The sequence below is a fragment of the Symphalangus syndactylus genome, chromosome 11, assembly GCF_028878055.3.
Source record: "Symphalangus syndactylus isolate Jambi chromosome 11, NHGRI_mSymSyn1-v2.1_pri, whole genome shotgun sequence".
Classification (NCBI taxonomy): Eukaryota; Metazoa; Chordata; class Mammalia; order Primates; family Hylobatidae; genus Symphalangus; species Symphalangus syndactylus.
Genome location: NC_072433.2, coordinates 68,318,947 through 68,337,652, shown reverse-complemented (window position 1 = coordinate 68,337,652; position 18,706 = coordinate 68,318,947). Strand labels below are relative to the sequence as shown.

At 35.8% G+C, this 18,706-nt stretch overlaps 1 protein-coding gene across 3 annotated transcripts in view; it reads right to left on the bottom strand.

Annotated features, from left to right (window-relative positions):
- MSH3 (mutS homolog 3) overlaps nt 1–18,706 on the bottom strand; it is a 235,127-nt gene that overhangs the window by 101,762 nt on the left and 114,659 nt on the right. For 2 of the 3 annotated variants that reach the window (XM_063612172.1, XM_063612173.1), the window contains exons 14-18: nt 16,236–16,423; nt 15,347–15,515; nt 14,040–14,054; nt 8,611–8,675; nt 5,496–5,612 (exon numbers count right to left, since the gene is read on the bottom strand). In XM_063612172.1, the coding sequence (XP_063468242.1) occupies nt 5,496–5,612; nt 8,611–8,675; nt 14,040–14,054; nt 15,347–15,515; nt 16,236–16,423 (554 nt within the window). The remainder of the gene's footprint in view (nt 1–5,495; nt 5,613–8,610; nt 8,676–14,039; nt 14,055–15,346; nt 15,516–16,235; nt 16,424–18,706) is intronic. The other variant, XM_055298178.2, reaches the window with a different exon arrangement.

Genomic DNA, 18,706 nt, shown 5'->3' with positions numbered 1-18,706 from the left:
TATTTTATTTTATTTTTATTTTTTTTCCTTTTTCCTTTTTTTTTTTTTTTTTGAGACGTAGTAGTCTCGCTCTTTTGCCCAGGCTGGAGTGTAGTGGCATGATCTCAGCTCACTGCAACCTCCGCCTCCCAGATTCCAGCAATTCTCCTGCCTCAGCCTCCAGAGTAGCTGGGATTATAGGCATGCACCACCACACCCAGCAAATTTTTGTACTTTTAGTAGAGACGGGGTTTCCCATGTTGGCCAGGCTAGTCTCGAATTCCTGGCCTCAAGCAGTCCACCTGTCTCAGCCTCCCAAAGTGCTGGGATTACAGGCATGAGCCACTGCACCTGGCCATGGCTCTGACTTTAGATCTGACCACTCACTGCCCTCTTGCACTGTGGCGTATGCTGTCTTTGTTCTAATTACTGACTCATCCGGTCCTCCTATCTAGGCCCTCTCTCTTTTGCCAGAAAGCAGCCATATTTGGTGTTTCTGCCCTTGCCTCTCTGGACATGAGTATCAAAGCTTCAGCAGTAACAAATGGTCAATTTTTTTCTCACTCTTTCCCTCCTTCTCAGGTCCTGCCCAGGTCCTCAAGACCCTAATTTGCTACTACTCAGCAGCTTGACTTCAGGGTAACTGTCTCTGATGGTCTAATTCTTAAGATGGAAATGAGTTAACATAGCTCTTAGTGGGTCCCATTTCAGTTAAAACAACAAAAAAGCAGGAAGGGATAAAGTAATTATCTTGATATGAACAACAATGCTCTTTCTGATGTCAATGGTATAAATAAGACATGAATAAACTGAAAAACTATCATAAACCTATAACATCATAACTCTTAAAGAAGCCTTGTTTGACTTCTTGGTCTTTGTCCATTTGATACCCTTTGCCAAACTTCAAAGAGATTACCCATACTTAGAAAAATGGTAAGCTGAAAAATGGTCAATGCAGATAACAATCTGATAGACTGGGTTTATAGCATAACAACAAGCAATTTTATCACTATGCTACCAACCAACTTAAGGATGAAGTCAAGGCACTATGATTTAACCTCTGGCCAAAAGATATTGCTGGGTCCATAGGAAGCAGATGAAGACACTTGGGTTCTAAAGCTGTAATAGTGTTATGATGACTAGAGAAGTTTACCATCAAGTGTTGCTCAATGATATCTGAAGTTAATAAAAATTGAAAATATTTTATTTGCAAATGAATTTCTACAATTTTTTATTATATGATATTATAATTCAATTTTTAAATAATTTGCAATTGAGAAGATTACTGAATATACACAGTCCATCTTCTAGAATAAAAAAAAGAGAGACATGTTTCAAGGAAGGATTTAATCCACAGCAGCGTCTACAGCCTTAATTTCTGGCAACATTTTGATCAAAAGTAATGTGACTAATGCACAACAGTTAGTACCTCAGTAAGTGACAAATACATTTGTAATGCTGGTATTCAATCCTCTGATGTCAGGTTCATTGAGGTTAATCATTTTTTTAATGATATCATAGTCACACCATCTGGTACCTCAATAAATAGTGTACATAACAATCAATGCTACTCTCAAGTGGGGACTCTAGCTGCAAAATGCTCTAGCTAAATTTCAGCCAATATTCTTTCTTTGGATAAAAACTTTAATACACTTTTCTTATTCTGAAAGTAATATATGTACATTATAGGAACTTCTGAAATCATGCTCAGTCATCCCTCGGTATCCATAGGGGACTGGTTCTAGGACCCCCTGCAGATGCTAAAATCCAGTATGCTCAAATCCCTTATATAAAATGGTAAACTACTTGTATATAACCCATGTAAATTCTCCCATAGACTTTAAATCATCTCTAGATTACTTATAATACATAATACAATGTAAATGCTATAAATAAATAGCAGTTATACTGTACTATTTCAGAAATAATAACAAGGGGAAAAAAAAGCCTGTATGTGTTCAGTATAGATGCTACCATCCTTTTCATTCCTTGAATATTTTCAATCTGCAGTTGGTTAAATCCATGGATGCAGAACCCACAGATATCAAGAGCCAATGCATTTGCAAAGTAAAGAAATTAAAATCACCAGTAACCTCACCATCCAGAAATAATCAGTTAACATTTTGAGTCTACATATATATACACACATATATATATATGTTCACATGTATATAGGAATAGATATTTCTCCAAAGATATACACATGGCCAATAAGCATATTAGTAATATAATAATAAGCATATATAACCTTTAAAAATATAAAAGTCTGTATGCTGTGCATTATGTAAATATACACATATAAAATTGTATCACACTTTTACTTTTTTACATCATTTTCTTCACTTAGTAATTAAGAGTATCATATGCTTCTGTGATGTTATATTTCCTGTTAGCTCACTCTTTGCAACTCTCAATTACAGCCTAGGGATAATATAATAAAAACTCCTGTGTCAACCTAGTAGAAGGCCCAGTCAGAAGGCCACTACAGTAAGAATGGTTTGAGGTAATAATGGGCTGTTAGAAGACAACAGAAGAAGGGACAAATCAAAGAAACATCTCAAAGGGGGAAAAAGACAATCAGAAATTTGCTAACAGGTTGGGCATGGTGGCTGGCACCTATAATCTCAGCTCTTTGGGAGGCCAAGGCAGGCGGATCACTTGAGCCCAGGAGTTCAAGATTATGCTGGGAAACACAGAGAAACCCTGTCTCTACAAAAACACTTAAAAATTAGCCAGGTGTGGCGGTGCAGGCCTGTGGTCCCAGCTACTAGGAGGCTGAGGCGGAAGGACTGCTTGAGCTGGGGAGGTGGAGGTTGCAATGAGTCATGATTGTACCACTGCACTCCAGCCTGGGTGACAGAGCAAGAAAAAAAAAAAAAAAAGAACTTGGCAACAGATAAAGGGACCAAAGGGAAGAAAGAATCAAGAATAATACCAGGATGATTAGCCAGGGAGACCTCAACTTTCTTTAGTCTGGAATAATGACAGAGAATGGAAGCCAGATCTATGAAATTATGCATGGTCTGAATAGAGTGAACATGAAATTACCTCACCAAATCCCAGGACCCTTCTAGAATGTGAGTCCTTGAAGACCGAAAGGTGTAATTTTAGTTTAGTTTTCACATTCTCGGTGGTAATACTAAAGAAAAAGCCAGGAGAACTGAAAGATTCAAAGGCCCTGAAAACCCTTAAAATAGAAAATTGAAAGTGAAATAGAAAAGAAACTGAAGAGATAAAATTTCCATCCCTGCATTCAAGACTCTGAGTCAAGATAATCTCAAAAGATTTAAGTAAATTGGAATCTCCTCCTGGTCTTATAATTCAAGACTCCTCAGGGCAAAAAGATTGGTACCAACTTACTACCTTGTAAAAATTCTCACGTATCTTTTTTGTTTTTTGTTTTTTTCATTTGTCAGGTTGATTACTTGAAATATAACAAAGTTCCCTGAAGGACGTCACTGAATTTTTACTGTTTAAGGTTTTATTTATTTATTTGAGACACAGTCACGCTCTGTTGCCCAGGCTGGAGTGCAGAGGCACTATCTCGGCTCACTGCAACCTCCGCCTCCCCGGTTCAACTGATTCTCGTGCATTAGCTTACTGAGTTAGGTGGGATTACAGGTACATGCCACCATACCCGGCTAATTTTTGTATTTTTAGTAGAAACGGGGTTTCACCATGTTAGCCAGGCTGGTCTTGAATTCTTGGCCTCAAGTGATCTGCCCACCTCGGCCTCCCAAACTGCTGGGATTACAGGTGTGAGCCACTGCGCCTGGCCTGTTTACGGTTTTAAAGGGAGAGACTAACAGATGTATTTAGACTGATGCCTGCAGGCTCACCATGGGCAGGCTGGCAAAGGCCAGACACCTGGCTGCCAGATGGCTGGGGCTGAATCTGGGCTCCAACCCTTACCCTTGGAAGATTAATTTCCTATTTCTGCATCTCACTTTATTCATTTGTAAGTTGGGTATGATACTTAGCCTTACAGGGGTCACATGAAAAATAATGAGTTTATATATAAAGTACTCAGACCAGTGGTGGCCTAGAGCTGGCTCCTATGGATTCATGAAGATCAACTGTGTACATCTCTTCCCAACTCCAGTCCAGTGGTAGCTTGACATCAGCCCTGGTGGGAGTGTTTACACTTCAGAAATCAGCAAACTCTACAAACATGACTGTCCTTCCAAAGAGCAGGCTGTTAACCATTGGCCAGCACGCCATGACTTAAAACTTCCAATATGAACACACGACTATCAATAAATCCAGAATATGAGGCATTCTTTGAGACAACGGCAAGGACTCTTCAAAAAATACCATGGTAAAAAAACAAAAAAGGTGGCAGACAATTGTAGGTTCAAATAGACTAAAGAAGCATAATTACCAAATGCAACATGTAAATGTTGATTAGGTCTTTCATTTTAAATTCTAAAGCGGGGGGGGGGGGACACTGGGAAAATTCAAGAAATTGAAATATATTCATAAATTAATGTTAATTTTTTGGCCGGCGCGGTGGCTCATGCCTGTAATCCCAGCACTTTGGGAGGCTGAGGTGGGCGGATCACAAGGTCAGGAGATTGAGATCATCCTGGCTAACACAGTGAAACCCCATCTCTATTAAAAATACAAAAAAAAAAAAAAAAATGAGCAGGGCATGGCGGTGTGTGCCTGTAGTCCCAGCTACTCGGGAGGCTGAGGTGGGAGAATGGCATGAACTCGGGAGGCGGAGCTTGCAGTGAGCTGAGATTGTGCCACCGCACTCCAGCCTGGGTGACAGAGTGAGACTCCATCTCAAAAAAAAAAAAAAAAAAATTGTTACATTTTTTTAGATGTAACAATAAATGGTGTTAAGATTATATAGTAAAATGTCCTTATTTTTAAAGACGTAGGCGTAAGTATTTTGGGGTAAAGTGTTACGATGTCTAAAACTTACTTCCAAAGGTTTCAGAAAAAAGAATACATGAGAGATAAAAAGCAAATGTGGCAAATGCTAACATGTGATGAACCTAGGTGAAGGGTATATAGAGGGTCATCTTAACTTTCAGTAGATTTTAAGAATTTCTTTCGGGCTGGGTACAGTGGCTCAAGCCTGTAATCCCAGCACTTTGGGAGGCCGAGGCAGGTGGATCACTTGAGGTCAGGAGTACAACATCAGCCTGGCCAACATGGCAAAACCCTGTCTCTACTAAAAATACAAAAATTAGCTGGGTGTAGTGATGGGTGCCTGTAATCCCAGCTACTCAGGAGGCTGAGGCACAGAGAATTGCTTGAACTTGAGACATGGAGGATGCAGTGAGCCGAGATCGTGCCATGGCACTCCAGCCTGGGTGACAAAGTAAGACTCAGTATCAAAAAAAAAAAAAGGAAAAAAAAAAAGAAAGAAAATCAGAGAACATATGTACTCAACTATTTTATGGTGGGTCACAAGCTGTCATCTCTATTTTCTTTTTGATAGAAAGATTTTTCCAGTCTGTTTCTGATAGCAAAAAGTCAGATTATATTTTTCATTATAAACTCACTCTAGAAAATCAAGCCATTCAGCACTGCAGTCAAGGACTAGCTGCTCCCGGAGCTGATTCAGATGTCTGTAATTTTCTACAATAAAAGGAGAGTGAAAGCGGCTCACAGCTTTTGTGCTAGAAGAGGGGAAAGAACACAAATAGGAAATCAAGGTTAGTAAAAAATCTGAAATGCCATCACTTTAGAAAATTAAAGTAGTTATTTATTATTCTCTGATGAATCTTGAAAGTAAACAGCTGTAAACAGAAGAACATTCTTTAATTATGGTCCTGAACTCTACTGATTCCAAAGAATATGACTTTGCTCAGGAAGCCTTTTAAAATGCACTTCAAATTATACCCATATGGCAAAGTCAGAGTTTAGAACTTTTATTTCATAGGCAAAAAGTTTTTTCTTTAAATTATACTAAGTGAAAATGCTCTTTAAAAAAGATCAGAAGCATGTATGGTAAAAGAAAATAAGACAAAGCTGGGAGGTAGATACATTGGTGAAGGTTGTATTATTCTTTGTTTTATGGGCTTTTCTGTATGACTGAAGTATTTCAGTGAAAAAAGAAAAATAAAAAGGCATTACAAAGAATAGCAATGCATTAATTCAGGAGGCAATTAAGAAAGAGATACTGGATACAGGATACTGTATCTGTGCAGATTCACAGTGGCTCTGGATGGGAAGAAATACCACATGCTCCCCATCTGGGCTTCAGTATCATCTCTGCTCTCTGTTCAGTAGCTACAGCACAACATGGGATGCCATGGGTCCCTAGAGAAGCCAGGTCGAGGCTCTGGTCCTGCCACTTACTTACTAGCTATGTGATTTGGGGCAAATGGAACAGACCTTCTCTAAATATCACTTTCCTCATCTATGAAATGGGGATAATAAGATCTACCTCATAAGTACTGTTGACAAGATCAAACAGATAACACTTAGGAGAGCGCCTATAAATATTCAATAAAAATTAGTTCTTTTATGGTGGTGATGGTGGTGGTGGTGGTTGCCGTTGCTGTTAATGCTGCCATTATGATGATAAGTCTTCAAGAAGAAAAGGTCAAGATGTCTGGTATTTTTTTGCTCCCCAACTCTTGTAACACACTGTTGCACTTTAATTTGCCAAGTTGCTGGATTAGGGGTGGGCCTTTTGCATTCAAAATCTGACTCCTGATGTTCTAACCCATCTCTGTCAAAACCCTATGGCCAAACAGATAAACTGCAATGAACCTTTCCCTAACTATCTTATCTGTCAATTCAATTTACATTACTGAACATCTGAAAGATGGTGTCACTGATTTATGCCTTGCTTGTTGCTTTAAAATTATATCATCTAGACTTCTATGCCAACATATTTATCAAAGCTTTATCTTCTGGAAAAACTCATTTAGGGAGATATTTCGGTTATTGTTGTAGATAGACTAACATGGTTTTTGGTAATTTCTCTTCATAATGCATATTTCATTCATTAGCTGTGGTATAGGACAAAAACAGATAAAGAAAGAATGCCTGCAAAAAGAGAAAACATCCTCTATAATCAACGATACTCAAATCTAAAGTACAGCTTCTGGTAGCATTTAAAAAAAAAAGATGGTATTAGAATGAAAGAAATCCATGCCTGTGCGTTCAACATCTGATGATGTGGCAATGGATAATAAACATTTTCTTTTTAAGTTAAAATAATAAATTACTGGGAGGCCAAGGCAGGTGGATCACTTGAGTTCAAGACCAGCCTGGCCAACATGGTGAAACCCCATCTCTACTAAAATACAAAAAAAATTAGCCTTCTGTGGTGGCAGGTGCCTGTAATCCCAGCTACTTGGGAGGCTGAGGCAGCAGAATCATTTGAACCCGGGAGGCAGAGGTTGCAGTAGGCTGGGATTGCACCACTACACTCCAGCCTGGGTGACAAAAAGAGACTCCGTCTTAAAAACAAACAAACAAACAAACAAAAATATATATATATATTTGTATTATTATATATTTTTGTATATATGTATTACATATATTATATATGTAATAAATTAACAATCATTCACACGTTATGTCAAAATTTCCCTTCATCCTTAAAACAGAATGCCTGTACACTATTACCAGCTACTAGTCCCTCTTCTACCATCTTAGGCAAATGTACCATTTTCATCTCATGTTTGTGCAACTTATTGATAACAGTACTAATAAATATTCCACAAAGGATACTACTCACAGCTGTATATACTTCCCTAATACCTTGTCTTTAAATGAGTCCTCTCTTGGAGATTAGGGTCTAACCAAGGAGAAAAGGCAGAGTCCCAATGTGGTTCTCTAAATTTGTTTTTGATTAATTTATTTTCATCAATTCATGATCTGGGTTACAAAAAAAGATGTAAAGAATTATAATAATTATGTGCCAAGGAAGGCATTAAGAATAAAGAAATGTGGAGCTCAGTGAGGTAGAAGATGAAATTGCAGCTTCTTAAAAGAAATGTCAGGCATAGCATTCATCAGGAAGTAAAAGCAACTAAATTAATCTTACAATTGAAGGTTCCTCAACTTTTCTTCCATGTGTACCCTGTGCTATAAAAATAAAGCAATAATTTACAAAACAAGAAAACAGATGTGTAAAAATAAGTTACCCTTTTGAAAAATGTTTTAAAATCAATGATAAAGAGTTAAAAATAATGATCTCCTTGGTTAAAAGTTCTGTAAGAAAGGGCAGGGCACAGTGGCTCACGCCTGTAATCCCAGCACTTTGGGAGGCTGAGGTGGGTGAATCACCTGAGGTCAGGAGTTTGAGACCAGCCTGGCCAACAGGGTGAAACCCCGTCTCTACTAAAAATACAAAAATTAGCCAGAGGTGGTAGTGCCCACCTGTGGTCCCAGCTACTCGGGAGGCTGAGGCACAAGAATCCCTTGAATCAGGGAGGCGGAGGTTGCAGTGAGCTGAGATCATACCACTACACTCCAGCCTGGGTGACAGAGCAAGACTACATCCCCTCCAAAAAAAAAAAAAAGTTCCATAAGAAAAAAAATAAAAATAAAAAGAATTGCTTTTAATTTCAAGAATGTGGCTACTATGAGCCCAGTAGCACACAGATATACAGATGTCATCATAATGCATTATAAGAAAAAAATTTATTTTAAACCTACCTTCCAACCTTTACCCAATCAGTTGGTATACAAGATACAGCAGAGTTCTTTATTTCTATCATAAACTAAAACAAATACAAATAAACAGATATTTAGATGAGTAACCATTATATATTTTAAAGCTTTCCCCAAATTGTGGTATAACAATTTATTATATATTGTTAAACACTCAAGATAAGTCCAGTATCTTTTTCAGACTGTATATATGTCAATACAGACAAATATTATTAATTAAGGGTTCACTACTTGGGACAAAGTACAATTTGTACTGCATAAAACATTTGTAATACTTGGGCTTTCATGTTTCTAATATTGTTATATGTATACTCTGAATGATGGCTTTTTCATTAACCACCTCTTTCATTAATTAATACTCACTTATCTTAAGAATTCTATTACTCATAAAAGATTGAATTTCTAAGTATATAAAATTTTAAAATATTCAATTACTAGATGTTACACCAGTCTGAGATACGATCCTCCCCTATTCTGAACAGAGAGGATTTTTAGGTAGTTTTTATCCAAGGAACCGAAATCCTCTAAAAGTATCTTCACAGGAAAGCACTGACTTCCCTAACTATAAAGAGAACAAAGTATTTCTTCCCATATGAGAGTTTTCTTTAAGTTTTTACTTATATGAACCATAATATCTTTTTTTTATTTTTGTGGGTACATGGTAGCTGTATGTATTTATTGGTTACATGAGATAGTTTGATACAGACATACAATGCATAATAATCACATCAGGGTAAACGGGGTATCCATCACCTCAAGCATTTATCTTTTGTGCTACAAATAATCCAATTATACTTTTATTTAAAAATGTACAATTAAATTATTACTGATTATAATTACCATGTTGTGTTATCAATACTAGGTTTTATCCATTCTTTCTGGTTTTTTTGTATCCATTAATCATCCCCTCATCCCCTCCACCCCCACTACCACTACCAGTTTCTGGTAACCATCATTCTATTCTGTATCTCCGTGAGTTCAATTGTTTTAATTTTTAGCTCCCACAAGTAAGTGACAACATGCAAAGTTTGTCTTTCTGCACCTGGCTTATTTCCCTTAACATAATGACCTCCATAATCCATTCATGTTGTTGCACATGACAGGATCTCATTCTTTTTTATGGCTGAATAGTACTCCATTGTGAATACGTACTACAGTTTCTTTACCCATTTGTCTGTTGATGGACACTTAGTTTGCTTCCAAATCTTAGCTGTTGTGAATAGTGCTGCAATAAACACTGCAGTGCAGCTATCTCTTTAATATACTAATTTCCTTTCTTTGGGATATATACCTAGCAGTGGGATTGCTGGATCACATGGTAGCTCTTTTTTTTTTTTTTTTTTTTTTTTTTGAGGGACCTCCAAACTGTTCTCCACAGTGGTGGTGGTAGTATTAATTTACATTCCCACCAACAGTGTACGAGAGTTTCCTTTTCTCCACATCCTTATCAACATTTGTTATTGCCTGTCTTTTGGATAAAAGCCATTTTAACTGGGGTGAGATAATATCTCCTGTCATTTTAATTTACATTCATAACATCTTTATAGATCCAACTGTGCTCTGCAAATAAGGTTCTCTGAAATCAGCCAGGAAGCAAGTGAAGTTCTATCACACCATTGATTTTTAGCCTTGGTTATATATTATCTCTTCTCAGTGTGCTTGCATTCCTGTATTATTACAACCAAATTCAGGCTGGGCACGATGGCTCACACCTGTAATCCCAGCACTTTGGGAGGCTGAGGCGGACAGATTACCGGAGGTCAGGAGTTTAAGACCAGCCTGGCCAACGTGGTGAAACCCTATCTCTACTAATAATACAAAAATTAGCCAGGCGTGGTGGCAGGCACTTGTAATCCCAGCTACTCGGGAAGCTGAGGCAGGAGAATCACTTCAATCCAGGAGGTGGAGGTTGCAGTGAGCCGAGATCGCGCCACTGCACTCCAGCCTGGACGACAGAGCAAGACTCTGTCTTAATAAAAAACAAAAACAAAAGCAAAAAAACTAATTCAATGATTCACTTAAATAAATTTCTAGCAGAATGGAACCCAGAAGCTGTGTGGTTATAATTTTGAGAGAACTATGAGAACTTTTTCACATTTATCAGTTTTATTATATGCACATAACTTCAGGTATTTATAATGTTCATATTAATAACAGTATCAACATGGTTCTTGAATTTATTTTTCCCATTAATAGAAACACTGTAGCTTTTACATTAATTATATTAAGAATTAGTGGCTAATCTAAAAAATTTCATCCTTAGAAAACTGTTTTGAACTAGTGATGCCCTCATGTATAGAGAATTAATACAGTTTCAAATCTGCCACACCCACTTAAATAGTTAAGAGTCTAACAAGCCTCCTTTGGCTACAAAAAGTAACTTTTGAAAAACCACAAAAAATATCATTAATGGGAAAGATAAAATCACTTTCAAACTGTGCTAAATAATTCTGCTGTTTTAAAGTGTTCTACCAAAAGAAATGTTGGCCTTTTTATAAAATAATTCTGGAAAAAGCTATGCTAAAGGCAAACAGCAAAATTCAGGAACAGACTGACTGGATCACTGATATTTGGGAAGGACACATCCAGATGCATAATGACTAACACAGAGCTCCACAGGAGTTACTGGCTAAGGGATCGTGGACATTTTGAACAAGGAGCACCTTGGGAACAGTTTGGACCACAACTATTCAATCTGTAAGTATCAAAAGTTCTACTCTAGGACCACAATCGCTACAGTGGGCCACCATATACAGAGCCAATACAGTGCCAATGCAGGGGGGGAAACCGCGAGAGTCAGGAAAGCACAAGTTAAACTCCTCTGGTCACATCCTCAGACAGGGTCTGGTCCTTGGACTGATCCTGAGTGTCCCTTTTCCCCACTCAGCAGTCCTCGGGGTTTCAGGCTGGGTTCCTCCTCAGAGTTGTCATCTGCTAGCTCGATGAGATACAATATTTTTTTCCTAGCTATTCTTTTTTTCAAACATTCTAAGAATGAACAGGTAGGCCTTTGGTTTAAGAATTTTATTACTAAAGAAAAGAAAACTGACATAGAAAAACAGCATACATTCCAGTAATCTTAGAAAGCTCTCATAGCAACTTTTCCTGCTCTACAGTTCCTGACTTTGTTTATTAGGTGTTGATGTGAGTAGTCTGCCTTGATTCATTATAAGCAATCTCTCATATTCTTCTCCTGGGACCCAATTCTGTCTTAGTTAAATGTCAGATATTGTTACTCAATCTATATAGCCTGTGGTATCACTGGGCTGGCAACATTGCTAGGTTTGCCGAAATTCTCACTCCAGAAACTGCTGTTTTCTCCAGCACCACACTTAACCCATTCCTCCACTCCCCCACTTTCATTCTCTTAATTTAAGGATTTTTTTACTATATTTTAAATCTAAGTAAAAAGTACTCAGATTTAACAGATTATTTTCCACATTTTATACAAAGTAAACAGGTATTTGTATATGCTGCATGCTGTCAATTAATAAAACTCTTTCTAAAGATTTTTTCCAAGATTTTTTTCTCTTAGTAATAATAATAATACTTATCAGTACTGCCCCCAATGTAAATATTGCCCCATTTCCATTCCATATTTCATTCAAGGTTAAGAGATAATTGGTCCATATTTATAAAATATGATAGAGACTGTAACAGAAGCAGTACACTATGTAAACTTCTGCTTTCATTACATACACACAATTCATACATACACACACACATTCATACATACACTCATTAGATAATACATAATAATGTATGTACATTATTACATAAAAATATAAAGTTTCTGCTTTCATTAATTTCTTCTAAGCCAATACTTACATAGTCAGACACAATAAGGCATCACACAACAAGGCTTTAGTATTCTAATGAGTATATAAAAGCTGGGAAGAGGTGAAAAATGAATGTTGTCAAAATAACACTGGATTAACAGACTGGCACATTTATCTAATTTTAGTAAAAATAACAAGATCCACATACCATCACATGGATCACATGGGGCTGCTATAATGGGTCTTTTAAGGTTATTACAAAAGCCATATGTATAGAAATAAAATGTCAGAACAGAAAGGCATAAAGAAGCACCAATAAATGTAAAATAAGGGTTTTCCCCTCTGCCTCCCTCACTTCTCAGAGATAATCACATTTGATGGAGTCTGTTCCTAGTCCTTTAAGTATCTCTAAATAATTTGAGAATACCATTAGTCCTTTTTTTTTTTTTTTTTTTTTTGAGACAGGGTTTCTCTCCGTTGCCCAGGCTGGAGTACAGTAGCACAACCACGGGTCACAGCAACTTCAGCCTGTCAGGCTCAAGTGATTCTCTACCTTAGTCTCCCGAGTAGCAGGGAGCATAGACACATTCCACTATGCCTGGCTAATTTTATATTTTAGGGATGGTGTCTCGCTATGTTGCCCAAGCAGGTCTTGAACTCCGGAGCTCAAGCGATCCTCCTGCCTTGGCCTCCCAAAGTGTTGGGATTACAGGTGTGAGCCACTGTAGTCTTTTTTAAAACAGAATTTGATTAAAACAATTTTGAATATTTAGAATTCCTTTGGAGTTCCAATGAATATAATTATTAATTTTCAAAAGGTTTTCTGAAAGCAATTTTGTATTAACATTCTACTAAAATTCTAGAGGAGATTATTAAAAACCAACAGGAATCCATCTTACTATTAATAACGAAGAAACTTTGTTCCTCAAATTCATCAACTTAACCTAGTAAAGATAAAAGATAACTGATCTTCCTAATAATTTTTAATACAATTAGTTGATCTCCATGCTGTACTTTTTCTTAAACCTCAATGTCACATTCATAATGAATAACCGGTCTATTACCTCTTATGAATTCCTGATAATTTTCTCTCATTTTTACTCAAAAACTGCCAAATGAATCCAGGACCGTCTTTCCAAGACTTAAACTTTATTTTATTTTGAATACTATGAGCTCTAAAATATCTAGATTTTGTCAGATAAAATCCATGGTGTTGAGAATCCTTGTATTAATATTTGGAATTAATAAATGGAATGAAATACTGATATTAATATAATAGAAAGACTAGAGTCTGGCAGAATTGGGCTGGATTTGTGCTTCGGACCTTGGGTAACTTATCTAACTACTCCAAACCTTGGTTTTCTTTCCAACAAAACTGGAATGACCCTTTTTAGCATTGTTACAAGAATTAAATAATATATGTAGGCACCTACCACCGTTCTAGACTTTAACAAGTACTTGATAAATGGTAACTGTATTACTATTATTGTTATTATATGAGTAGTATAAGCATAGCACTTTATGATTAAAACGCACTTCCATGTATTTTAACTTAATTGGTCTCCATAATAGTCTTACAACAGAGGTAACTCTTCCATGGTCATACAGCATGTAAATGGTAGAACTGGCACTTACAGTTAGCTTTCTCCACTATAAAAAAAAAAAAAAAATATGTAGTAGAAAAGGCAGCCACTTTTCTACTACATATCTTTTATTAAAGTAACTAAAGCAGTGTTGATCATCTGATTTTAAACCAGTAGCCAGAATAGTGGCCTTTAGGCCAGTTTTCACTTTGCAAGGTCATGACTGCATAGTAAAAACAAGAGTTACAATTAAATATTTGGTATTTGTCTGTTCAGACAATAAACATAAGTATAAATATTGTCAAATCATTTTTCTGTTATATAGAGCTCCATGTGGCATTGTGAATGTCTGCTGAGTATAATATCTTAATAATTTTAGTTCAGAAGACAGGTTGACTTAATGGGTAAATCTATGAAATAACACAAGACTAATTAACATTTTAATGAACATTCTCAACTAATGTAGAGCTTCTTATTTCAAATAACTATACATTCAACAATCTTTTGGCAAAACACACAAAACAATGTAAATGTTTAAAAATTTGATTTGAAATTATGTTCTTCCCCACCAGAAAAATATCTATTTTTAAAAAATCCTGAATAAAATGCTCATTCTATAGAAGTTAACCATAAGTTTCCTAATTTGGTATTTTAATAAAACAGAATTTCTCAAACTCCCTCAGTTTGAATCTTCATATTTTATTAAACATAAGATATAGGAGTAGCACGCCTCAAAACTCAGAATAGGATTGAAAAGTACAACCATATTTAAAGGCATACTTCTTCCTTTTCTGGTTCTCATTCAGACATTACTATCAAACTTTAAACAGAAGTACACACCCCCAAGAAACACATTCTAAACAGTACCATAATTTTATGGAAGACTCACTAACTGTAGTTTTTCACTCTAGACTTGTTTTTTTTTTTAGCAGCTATACTCTTAACTTTAGGAGGAAGCCCCACTGGTTTAATCACTGTATGAGCCAATCAACACAGGCTTTGTATCATTTCATCATCTGTAAGGTAGGGATCAAAGACTAACTTCTCTTTCTTGGATTTAGAACAAATGAATTCTATAAGTTGCTATTCATAGTAATTGAGATTTTCTATAATATAATTTCAACAGATAACGCTAATACACATATAACATTAAGTTGCATTACTTTCACAAGAGACTAATAAAACACCATCATTAAAATAATTCTTATCAAAACAAGTTATTACAACATATTTCCAAGGAACAAAACAGAAAATTGGAAAAGATAATACATATCCTATCCTCAGATTTTTATTTACATTTTAAAATAGCTTTTTTACTAGAGGAAAACTAATAGAAAATAAAAGTAAGTTTGACATTACCTCCTGTCCTGATACTGTCACATATTGTGCAGAAGGATTTTTTAGTATTCTTCGTATTTCTTGCAAATGCATTCGGATCTCGTCAATAACACCTTGAATTTCATCCTTCCTCTTTTTTATTGAAGGGAAGTCAGAAAGGTCTTTAAATAATTCAGTTTTATCCCCAACTCTAAAAAATCAAAAAATGCAAATACATATTCGAAGTTTATTAATTACAGCAGTTATCGCTTATTTTTCATAGTGTGATGAAAGAGGAAAGCACTGGAAGTCAGAGAAATGTGGTTCCAATTGTCACTAACCACTTATGGGTTTGTTTTTTAACTTCTCTGAGGATGGTCAAAATTACCCTAATATCATTTCTGCTTTTTAAGTTCATGATTCCCATGGTAAAACCAAGAGATAAATTATTTGTAGTTTGCCTATGCAGAAAACAAAGACAAATGGAAATGTCAAATCCTATTTTATTTATATAGAATGTTTTGTGCAATACGTTATAAAATAACTACCTTTTAAAGGATAACTTTGCTTTTACAGATTCTAAATATAAAGACATCTCTGGAAATATAGGAAATGAGTACAAGATATCTGACACTCATTTTGGGGTTAATAAAGTACTACTGCTTGGCTTTGCCTGTGTTTTACCTTTCCATCATCTGATATGTGGGGGAGTACTATATCTATCCTAGATGGTAAACTGCCTAAATTTTAGATAGCAAGTATTCCAGCTGTAATGTAACACCTTTAGGGTCCAATCGCATTTCTAATTATATATGTACTCATGCAACGTCTATTATTATTCTAGTAAAGATTAAGAATCCACAAATCAAATGGCAAATGCACTGAATTATACTGCCTGGTGAAAAGGAAGAATTCAGGGTCTGGTACTTACTTGGCAGCTTGTTCATTGAGTATCTTTAAGTAATGCTCCACTGGACTGAGGAGTTCAGGAATTTCTAAAATAATGGTCCGGAGCAAGTCTGACTGAATGTGGGAATTAACAGCAGGTATTATTGCTTGAAATTCTGACTTTAGGTGATATAAAGTTTTGACAATCAAGAAGAACTCTTGGGTAGAACACTGAAAATAGAATTTTTTTTATGAAATAGCATAAGATACACGAAAATGAAGTTTAATTAGTGATCTTTTAAAAGTTAGAATCAGAATTGAGGAAAGTTTAAATTTTCTATTAACTAGTTAGTTGAAATAAAATATCACTGATATTTTCTAAATGCGGTTAAATACTATGTAATATTTTAAAGGTATAAAGGAAATAATTTTAGCTAATGAAAACAAAGCCAATACTTGTTTAGTATTTTTTCATTTTAAAATAACATAAACCATATAGCAAAAATAGGTTAAACAAGCTGAAAAATGTGAAGGATAATATCTGTAAGACATAACAGACACAAGGCGAAATTCTCCCAAACATAATAGGCTCTTACAAATTGACATGAAAAAGATGAATAATCCAAAGAACAATGGCTAAACAAACTGAATATGCAGCTCATAGAAAGAGAACAGCAAGTATGTACACGATTATCTTCATATATAAAGACAAGCAAATTAGAAATACAGGATAGCCCACTTTTTGATGGGGTTGTTTGTTTTTTTCTTGTAAATTTGTTTGAGTTCATTGTAGATTCTGGATATTAGCCCTTTGTCAGATGAGTAGGTTGCAAAAATTTTCTCCCATTGTGTAGGCTGCCTGTTCACTCTGATGATAGTTTCTTTTGCTGTGCAGAAGCTCTTTAGTAAAAAACAAACAACCCCATCAAAAAGTGGGCAGAGGACATGAACAGACACTTCTCAAAAGAAGACATTTATGCAGCCAAAAAACACATGAAGAAATGCTCCTCATCACTGGCCATCAGAGAAATGCAAATCAAAACCACAGTGAGATACCATCTCACACCAGTTAGAATGGCCATCATTAAAAAATCAGGAAACAACAGGTGCTGGAGAGGATGTGGAGAAATAGGAACACTTTTACACTGTTGGTGGGACTGTAAACTAGTTCAACCATTGTGGAAGTCAGTGTGGCGATTCCTCAGGGATCTCGAACTAGAAATACCATTTGACCCAGCCATCCCATTACTGGGTATATACCCAAAGGACTATAAATCAGGCTGCTATAAAGACACATGCACACGTATGTTTATTGCGGCACTATTCACAATAGCAAAGAGTTGGAACCAACCCAAATGTCCAACAACAATAGACTGGATTAAGAAAATGTGGCACATATACATCATGGAATACTATGCAGCCATAAAAAATGATGAGTTCGTGTCCTTTGTAGGGACATGGATGAAACTGGAAAACATCATTCTCAGTAAACTATCGCAAGGACAAAAAACCAAACACCGCATGTTCTCACTCATAGGTGGGAATTGAACAATGAGAACTCATGGACACAGGAAGGGGAACATCACGCTCCGGGGACTGTTGTGGGGTGGGGGGAGGGGGGAGGGACAGCATTAGGAGATACACCTAATGCTAAATGACGAGTTAATGGGTGCAGGAAATTAACATGGCACATGGATACATATGTAACAAACCTGCACATTGTGCACATGTACCCTAAAACCCTAAAGTATAATAAAAAAGAAAAAAAAAAAAAAAGAAATACAGGATAGCATTTTTCACTTATCAGAATGTCAAAGATTTAAAAGCTTCACAATAACCATGTAAAAGGATGTAAAAGAAAAAAAAGACACTTTTATATACTATTAGCAGAGGACTAACCTTTTTGAAAGACAACTTGGCATGTCTTCATAATAAAAAAGTGCATATAACTCTTTGACTAAGCATCACTTTAAATAATTTATCTAAAAATAGACTAACAAATAGTGAAAAACATGTGTGTCTGAATATTCATAGTAGCGCTGCTTATAATTTAAAAAGATGAATAAGGAATAAATATCCATCAGTTGGGATCTTATTAGGAAAAACTCATGCAGTGTGTTACTACGAAACAGCTAAAAGAAAATTAAGATCTGTTTGTATCAGTATAGAACTCCATAATTTCAACATACATTGAATATATATAGTATGTTTATATCATATACCATATATGTATATATTTTTATGTATTTACATGGTAACACTTTCTTTGTGATTCTTTAAATGATATACATTATTCTATATAAATAAAAAATCTAAATACCAATAAAAATTTTAGGAGGTAACACATGTGACTTACTCTGGTTACCTCTGGGTAGTAGGTATGGAGGCGTGGCAGAGAGAGACTTTTTACCCTTTACTGTATACCCTTGCATACTACTGTAGTTTTTTTTTTTTAACATGAACATGAATAATTTTTACATCATAGCTTCTGGTAAAGAGAGTGGGTTAAACACA